Source organism: Astyanax mexicanus, chromosome 13 (assembly GCF_023375975.1).
Source record: "Astyanax mexicanus isolate ESR-SI-001 chromosome 13, AstMex3_surface, whole genome shotgun sequence".
NCBI classification, from domain to species: Eukaryota; Metazoa; Chordata; class Actinopteri; order Characiformes; family Acestrorhamphidae; genus Astyanax; species Astyanax mexicanus.
This window is the reverse complement of record NC_064420.1, coordinates 6843416-6852708: the sequence shown is the minus strand read 5'-3', so window position 1 is coordinate 6852708 and position 9293 is coordinate 6843416. Positions and strand designations below refer to the sequence as shown.

At 36.9% G+C, this 9293-nt stretch overlaps 1 protein-coding gene across 2 annotated transcripts in view; it reads right to left on the bottom strand.

Annotated features, from left to right (window-relative positions):
* Window positions 1–1336: 1336 nt before the first annotated feature.
* Window positions 1337–9293, bottom strand: part of dnai3 (dynein axonemal intermediate chain 3) — a 51307-nt gene continuing 43350 nt past the window's right edge. Inside the window, exons 19-21 of one of the 2 annotated variants that reach the window (XM_022677287.2) lie at window positions 7443–7534; window positions 6106–6228; window positions 1337–2980 (exon numbers count right to left, since the gene is read on the bottom strand). In XM_022677287.2, coding sequence (XP_022533008.2) covers window positions 2837–2980; window positions 6106–6228; window positions 7443–7534 — 359 coding nt within the window. In that variant the 3' untranslated portion in view covers window positions 1337–2836. The remainder of the gene's footprint in view (window positions 2981–6105; window positions 6229–7442; window positions 7535–9293) is intronic. The other variant, XM_022677286.2, reaches the window with a different exon arrangement.

The following is a 9293-nucleotide window of genomic DNA, read 5'->3' as shown; positions in this document are numbered from 1 at the left end:
CTGGGTGGTGGTAGTGGTGAGGTTAAGTAAAGCTAAACTAAGTAAACAAAACTAATTTTAAAAACTTTCTTTTAAAGTCAAATGAACGCTGGATGTTAATCTACACAGATTTATCTCATGAAAACGGTTTATTTAAAGTAAGCTTAGATTCTCAAATTTCTGTAGCACTAAGGCTGGACCATTAGCATTAGCAGCTAACCGCTAGCAGACCCGACAGCACTACACTGTCCCGCGTAGCTTGTTTTAACATAGTAAACACACAGACTACAGTCCGATATACTCACCTCTGAACAACAAAAATACTAGCACCTCTAAATGGCTAAAGAGTTCATGCTAAGTGCTGTTTAGCAGGTAAAGCTAACCACCAATAATACTCACCTCTGTACAGGGAAATAGTGGCTGGCGGCTAATGCTAATGCAAAACTGAAACTCCTGTGTAACGCTGTACTTCAGTTGAGTGGCTTTACTGCTCCTTACTACCTGACTGGTAGAATTCATACATTAGATTATAAGGCGCACTGACCATTTTGAGGAAAATTAAAGGATTTATACTGCGAAAAATACAGTTTTCTGTTGGCTCCGGAGGCGGGTCTAAACTGCTGTTGGGCTAATGGGCAGATACAAATACATTTTCTCGGGATGACATCACTAGAAGCTTCCAAAGATAAATGTTATATACTAGAGAATGAATTGTACACTGTGTTTCAAACTATGTTGTCTGTATAATTAATTATTTTCAATGCATAATATAATATAACACACATGTCTGTTATTTTTATACCTATTTATAGCGGGGTGAAGTCATTACTGCATTTTTTGTGCATTGAACTCTCCACATAAGTGAAGGTCTGAGCGTAACCTTGAGGGTGAGATGGATTTTGGTGCGCTGCCGGTTTCTGGTTACCTGTGCGAATTCATTATAGTGTAGGTTTCTCTGTGTTGTGTAACTGTGTCCAGGCTGCAGCCCCGGGGGGCAGTGTTCTCAGACAGATAATCGATTAGGGGTCGATGGGTTTCATACTGACACAGTCACACTCTAATCTGAGATAGGATCAGTTATTGATTCAGCCATTTGATTCACACAGCAGAAGCAGCTCAGAGGAATCTGACACCCTGGAGAACGGGGCTCTTATTCTGCAGAACAACCAAAAAAACACCCTCGTCATTAACCGTGACTATGCAGAACACCAAAAACTGCATGCACGATGTTATAAGAAACCTGATGGCCTAGAACTTAATTTAACATTTAGAGCTGTGTTTTTACTCATTTGAAAATTATGCTATGTAAAATATAAAATTACTTTGATGTGATATGTTATCTCTATGCAATAGTGTTATAGAGAATTGTATAGTGTAATAGAGTAACAGTATGGGAAATATATGTGGCAGTGTATTATATACAGTGGTATGAAAAAGTTTGGGCACCCTTGATTTATAAGAGAATCCCTGTAGCATTATAGTATGATATTGTAAAGGTATGGCATATTGTGCAGTTGTGTGTTGTTAGAGTGGCCTGGGTCCGGTCGAAACCAAAAATTAGAACAGAGCTCATTTACATGTGTCTTAAAGGTACAGTAAAGGATACTGACATTTTTTTTATTTAGTACCATAAAAACAATATGAGAAACATTAAAAACATTAAAAAATATGTGAATGTTTAGTTGATAATTCATTTAGTATATTATTTTTTTATTTAGCAAAACTTCTCTTTTATATAGAATTAAATTGGTACATTTTATCCCAATTTCCCACACTATACTCCCCCTTAATCACCAGTAATGCTAGGAAGGTGAAGACTAATGTATGCTTCCTTTGATATACAGGGGTTGGACAATGAAACTGAAACACCTGGATTTAGACCACAATAATTTATTGTGGCGATGGACAGTTCTGGTGGAAACAGGAGAGTTGAGATGCACATTGAATTGGATATAATCCGGGTTAGCACCCAAACATCCCTTTCAGACAGCTTCTTTTTTGCATCCACAGTTAATCCTGTTGGATGTGGACATTACCCTGGATACCGTGGCTCTTGATGCATCACAAAGATTTGCCAGCAAGACGTGCACCAACAATTTGTCCTCTTTTGAACTCTGGTATGTCACCCATAATGTTGTGTGCATTGCAATATTTTGAGCAAAACTGTGCTCTTACCCTGCTAACGGAACCTTCACACTCTTACAGCTCTTACTGGAGCAATGTGCATATAATAAAAAAATTGGCCACCACGCTGCTCCAATTTAGCCATGAAACCTAAATTCCCACACTTAAATGACAGGTGTTTTAGTTTCATTGTCCAACCCCTGTAGATGAAGCACTCAAACGAAAGCGCAGCGACCCAGCTTTAAAACGTCAGCTAACAGACGTCTGTGCTGACCAGCATTGCATTAGAAGTGATGAGGGGTGATCGCGCCACCTACTGTACTCACCTAGAGAGAGCATGATCTATTGTACTCTCTTGAACTCTGGCTGCTGATGGAGAAGCAACATGATACAGGATTCGATCCAGTGATTATCAGATTATATTTATAATAAATAAACAAAACGCTGTTTATTTATTGTAAATAATGAGTTTTCATAGAACTAAATTTAGACTGTGGCACTAATAAATAGGAAGACACTAGAACTCAACGTAAAGTAAGAAATAGAACATTAGAGAGTACTAAACCATAAACCTTAAACATTTTCATTAATAACTGTGTTGAAATGTGTTCCTTTGAAGTAATTAAACATATCTGTCCTGGGGAAAAAAAATTCTAAACCTTTCCTAACCTTTAAAAAACGCTTTTACTGTGGAAATTTCCGCCACAATTAACATATGTGTGTGTATGTATGATCAGCTCTCTACAGGGTCATGTGATTCGGTCAGTAGCCCCATGTTCTTCAGAAGGAGATTCTCCAGTTTGCGGTACTCTTCCCACTCCTTCAGCTCATCCTGCTCCGCCTCCTTTACCGACTTCATGGACACCGCCCCGATCTCCTGAACACAGTTACAGTCATTATTACATACAACACTTCACTTAATTTTCATTACACTTCTCATGGTGCTTGTAAATGGATAAAGTCCTGTCCTTCATAAATAAGAGCCAATAAGCTTGCTTGTTGTGCTGAGAGCAGAGGAGAGACAGTGTGCTAATGGGGAACGCCCACTCGATGAGGAGATCTGTGCAAGCGTAGTGGCCAGAACAAAACGAGAAAAACATTTCTCAAAATCTTCAAAAAATGTATGTGCATTACTCATTCAAACCAGTGGGATGAGATGTTCTAATCCCTCAATCCACAGCATTACTTGTGTAGCTGGAATATGTCAGGGATGCTAATATTACCACCCACAGAGGACAGTGCAGTAGTAATGATGGTGACTGTCAGCATCTGGCTAGAACTGTCCATACTGACAGACAAACGACTCACATTAAACATGGCAAAAAGGGACATGATACCAGTTCTTGTTCCATGTGTTCCAAGTGGCATGTCAGTGTTGAATTTATTGTAGGCACTAAATAATTTATAAGATATATGGGATAATTCATAGTGGTAGCTGTTATGCCCCTACCACCACCATGTTTAACAGTTCTTGTTTACTACATTTGTTCTTTGTTACTACTGTTTACTACTAGTACTGTTATTATTAATACTCACACATACACACTTTCCTGGCAAAAATTGGAATCTTGTATTTGTTTTGAAAGTCCTTTGAATTTAAAATCCCCAAAAGTATTGAGCTTGTACTTACTTTAAGTTTTTAAGTGTGTGTGTGAGTGTATACTTTGGTGGGTACATTTACAACATGTATATGTTCATATTCTCACTTAGAGCACCTACTAGAGCCTTTATATAAGGCCTGTAAACTTACTTTATTTCAACGTGGCTTCATAACACTGCTGGTGCACTACCTCCGATGAAACACTGTGTTCATATTTACAGTTGGTTATATTTTATACTATTGCCCTACAATGGGGGCACCGAGTGGTTCAGCGGTCTAAAGTGCTGCTACTATGAGCTGGAGGTCGCAAGTTCGAACCCCTGCTCGTGCTCAGAGGGAGCAAAATTGGCCCTGCACCCTCCGGGTGGTTAGATGGCGCTCTCTCCCCACATCAGTCCTAGGGTGATGACTGCAGCACAGGGCGTCTGTGAGCTGATGTAACAGAATGCTTTCCTTCAAGCGCGCTGTGATGCTGCATCAGCAGATCGAAAAGAAGTGGTGGCTGACCTCACATGTATCGGAGGAAGCATGTGCTAGTCTTCACCCTCCTGGTGTGTTTGGGCATCACTAGTGATAGGGGGGTGTCTTAATGTGTGGATTGGGTACTTGGTTGTGCTAAATTGGGGAGAAAATGGGAAATTTTTGAAATAAAATTTTATATATATATATATAAAAAAAATCCCTATAATGTTTCTAAAAGTCACAGAGCACAGAGCAGCTGAGTGTATAATATAATTGTGTGTGTTAGTGGGTAAGCACACAGTAATGCTAGAACAGATAAACAGGGCAGCAATAGAGAGCAGGCACACTTTATCTCCCCCTTCTGCACTCTTTACACACCAGCATAGAACAAATACACTGATAAAGTAAAGACTATATTACATGAGGGAGATGGAAAATCTTAGCAGTGAAGTGAGTGTGTGACCCAGTCTCACGCCAACAACAATCCTGAACAATATGTAGTTTGGTTATAAACATGGTGGCGGTAGGGTCATCAAAAATCTGACACAAAAAAGGCTTCTCACGAGTGCTAAACATGCATCTCTGACAAACTGACAAAACATTTAACAGATTTTTAGAGGGGCCACACCTGAGACAACACTGGGACAAGCAGGATAGTCCATATTAAAGGGCTTGAAATGTAGATTCTGAGCATTAATTTGAGTGTATTCACATTCTAATTGGAGGACGGGTTTAAGAATTACAACTCTTTAATTTGTAGCTGCTTCTTTTTCAAGATATTTTATGGGCTTTTTAAGCTATTCCCTCATTAATCACATCATAAACTAAGCAGGTTAAAGGCCTGGAGCTGATTTCGGGTGTGGCAGTTAGCTGTTGCAGTGAGCACACAACATGCGGTCAGAGAAGGTCTCAATGGAAATGAAACAGACCATTATTAGCCTGAAAAAAAAAGAAACCTATCATAGAGAGAGAGCAGCCATCAAGTAAAATCATGATCAGTCTTTTGGCTTCTTTTCTCTGTTATGCTGGCTGAAGCTGCAGTCCAAGCTAAGTACACACCACGGAACGCCTTCTTCATGTGTACAGAATGTACTTCCGTCAAAATTTCATGCGCCTCTCTCTATTAATTATGACTTTAATTTAAGACCATCCTGCTTGGAGATGTAGCTAACACTACAGGTTGTAAACAGTGTTTTTAATAAACTTCTAGTGGACTTTTAAAGTTCTTAATGTCTCGTTTTAAATGTCAGGGCTCTCTGGATTCTACAAATGAGATGTGGAGCTACTTTGAGCATGGACAATGGTGTAAAAAGCGATTTATCTGCAGGGGTAGGAATATACCCCATATCACCCAGTCTAAAGGGTGTTTGGACAAATGGAATGAAATTGCTGGATCTTGGAAAGCTGCGGGAGAACAGAGGTGGGCTATTTAACAAAGATTAGTTTCCTTTATCATGTTTTACTACACCAAAAGTCAATTGTCAATTTCACACTGAAGTTCTCCTTTAAGATGAAGCTTAAAATAGAATCACCCACAGACCATCAACAACTGATAACAGATGCAGTAAATACCTAGCAAAGCATCAACAAGGAGGAAACCCAGTGTTTGGAAATGTTCAAACCTAGACACCTGGCCTAAAAGTTACTTGGGTTCTGCAGCAGGACAATGATCCAAAACACACTAGCAGGTCCACCTCTGAATGGCTGGAGAAAAACAAAAAGAAGACTTTTGAGTGGCCTAGTCAAAGTCCTGACCTGAATCCTATTGAGATGCTGTGGACCTTAAAGACCTTAAAAAGACAGTTTATAATAAAAAACCTTCATTTAAAAAACTCTTTCTTTGACTAACAATTAAATTTGTTTGATTTAATAATGAAGGGGCAAACACTTTTTCACACGACTGTATATGTGTATCCATCCAAAGTAAATGAGTCTCCCACCATTTTCCTCCTCTGCTCTTCAGCATCCATCTCTCTCTTCTCCTTCGCTCGCATCTCCTGCCTCTTCTCAAAGTAGATCAGACGCTCCACCTCCTTCTCAAAGTACATGCTCACATTCAGCTTCTGGAGGGCAGCAGGACAAAGGGAGTAAGAAATATGACTGAATGATTTACACTTATGTAGTTAATCAGCCACACATATTCACTTCTTACATCTTACACAGGAGCTACAAAGCTAAAGTAGTGAACAACTAATGTGAGCACCATTTAGCATTACCTTAAAAACGGCTTAAGCATCAGCTGTAATTATAACAGCACCTTTAGAATCATGTTAATGATACACTAAGACTGTAAACGGGAAAGGGGCTTCTCTGTTTTTCCCGCTTCAGGCTGGAATGTCGCTACTGCTCTATGGAACTTTGTGGAACTGTATGAGATCTCTTTTTAAAACTGTGTAATGCTATGTAACTTATATTGTAAGCCATATTAGTGTAAAACCCTCTAGTACACTACTACCTTTGACCTTGTTTTATTTCATAAAAGAAACATGAATTATTACTTAAGTGGGAAAATCTGCTTTTAACTACAGTGAACCAGCAAGCTGGAATTCACTACAAGAAACGTTTATTTCTTATTTTAGTTCTTCTTAGTTAATTTTCTTTTAATTTCTTTCTTTATTTTAATAGTCCTTTATTATTTTTTTTTTAACTTATTTTAATTTGTTTCTTTTATTATTTTGAATTACTGATATTATTTTTATGAATATTTGTATTTACTTATTTTAATGTATTATGTACTGTGTAAAGGTTAGTTTTAGCTGCTTTAAGATTTTAACTATTTTTATTTTATGAATCTCTTATCTTCTTTTTATCTTATTTTCTTATTAATTAATCTCAAGTTTTATTATAATTGTTATTTCATTATTATTTCTTTTATTTTTATCATTTTTTCTTTTATTCACTGTTACTTAAAATTTTCTTTTAATTTAAAATGATTAAATGTAGTTATTAACTGTCATGTCAACCCCTGTTTTTGTAAATGCTCGGCTACATTAAAAGGTTGCCCTAAATGGACTTCCAAGTCAAAATAAAGGTTGATTGATTGACTGAATACCTTTGTATCTTTCTACTTGCCAACAAATGCATGTGTACAGCTGTTCATGAGGCGGTGATTACAGTGTAATTTATATTTACTGCAGTGTAGTAAAACTGAGTTTCACTATAATAGTGCTTTAAATGATTGGTTCATTTTTAGTATTATAAGGTTATAAGGAGTCAGACCTAAACAAAACCGGAAAAAACTGACACAAACTGCCTCCACCATGCTGCTCTTCCTCACCTCTTTAGAGGAGGGGTGGAGAAGACGTCGTGGCACCTCCAGGATATGCAGAGTCCCAAGGTGATCAGATACGGCCAACAGCTGCTGCTTCACTGTACAGAAAAAATCATACTCACATTACTGTACAGTTAACTAACCAGAGCCGGACCAGACTTTAAGCTAAAATTATATTTATTGTACTTTAATTGCTGAAAAATTGTAATTAAGTAAAAGTACCTATACTTTGCTAAAATTCTACTCAAGTAAAAGTAAAAGTACCCATCTAAAAATCTACTCGAGTAAAAGTAAAAAAGTTCTCAATTTAAAATGTACTTTGAGTAAAAGTTACATAGTTACTTTTAATTATTTGATGTAAAAAAGTAAAAACAAATCATATATTAAATCGTTTTTAATGAACTATTATTCCACATAATAATTTGCACCTTTCAGGCAGTATTTGTTCAGACCACCCCATAAAACATTTTCAAGAACAAGTGGCATATGTTTCTATGATCCATTTTTTTTCTTTACTATTAAAAGGTTATGGCCATATAGGTGACTATAAACTGTATTTTTTATAGTTTTACAGATGTTTAATGATAAAAGTACACTACATGCTTTTACAGGTTTGATGTGGAAGTTTTGAAAGCTGACAGCTCTGTCCGGTGGGGCACATTTTGTATTACATGAGGACGTTATTGCCTCGTTATTCCACGCGCAAGCATCTGTGTCAATTTTTTTTTTTCAGACGATTGTTTTTTTCCCCCAGTATTTCATTATTTACTCAGTAACGGGGAGTTTTCCAATGTAGCGAAGTAAATTACTTGTGTCAAAATGTACTTGAGTAAAAGTAAAATTACCTATTTTAAAAACTACTTTAAAAATGACAAATTACTCATAAAATCTACTCAATTACAGTAACTTGAGTAAATGTAATTAATTACTTTCCACCTCTGCTTACAGAATACAATGAATAGTCTCTAGACTGATCTTTCTAGAGTGACTGCTGTTCTGTGCCAGAATTGTATTTCCTTTTCAAGATTTAAGCAAATATGAACACATTTAATCTTGCAGATGTACAATTTAAGGTGGAATAATTGTAATGATAACTCCTTCACTATTTGATTTGATGATGGAACAGAAGAATCAAATCAGCAGCTGGCGAACAATAAATCTATAAGAGCACCAGTCCTTAAGGTGGAATAAAAGAAAACAAAGCAAGCATAGCTTCTTATTCTGCAGATAGCAGCTTTGTGCCACCTTACATATTGCTTATGTAACTGCTTTAATGTTTACAGGGTAACGAAAATATCAAATAAGCTGGTGTTTGTGTGATTGTGTGAATATAGCGTCAGCATTTAAGGTGGAAATGAAACCTCAAAGAACTTGTATAATGTAGATTTTTGGAGTGGAATGGAACTTTTAGAGTGTAATGGTGTATTTGGGGGAGTTTAAACAAGTAATAAACAGTATAAAACTAAAGTATCAGTATGTGTTCAAATTTCATGTTTTTGCTTCAGAGTTGGGTTGATGTATGTTAACTGTGGATTTATGAGGTTTTTAAGGTAGTTGAGAGCTTTTATTCACTTTTATTATTAACAATTCAACCTCGAGAAGAACCATTACAGGTTTACCTGACTGCTGTTCTCACAGTTCATTCTCACAGAGTCTCTTTTTTCTGCTTTTCTTGTTCTAAAAGACAGTTTTATCTTTATCTTCTGACTAATACGGGACACTAACTAATGCTAACTTCTTGCAAAGGGGGGGCCCTATGCAGCTTCTATAATGAGACACAGTCCACTTCAGAAATGTATGATTCTGATTGTACACAAATATAGACCCCTGAAGTGAGTAAAAAAGGAAGATGATCAC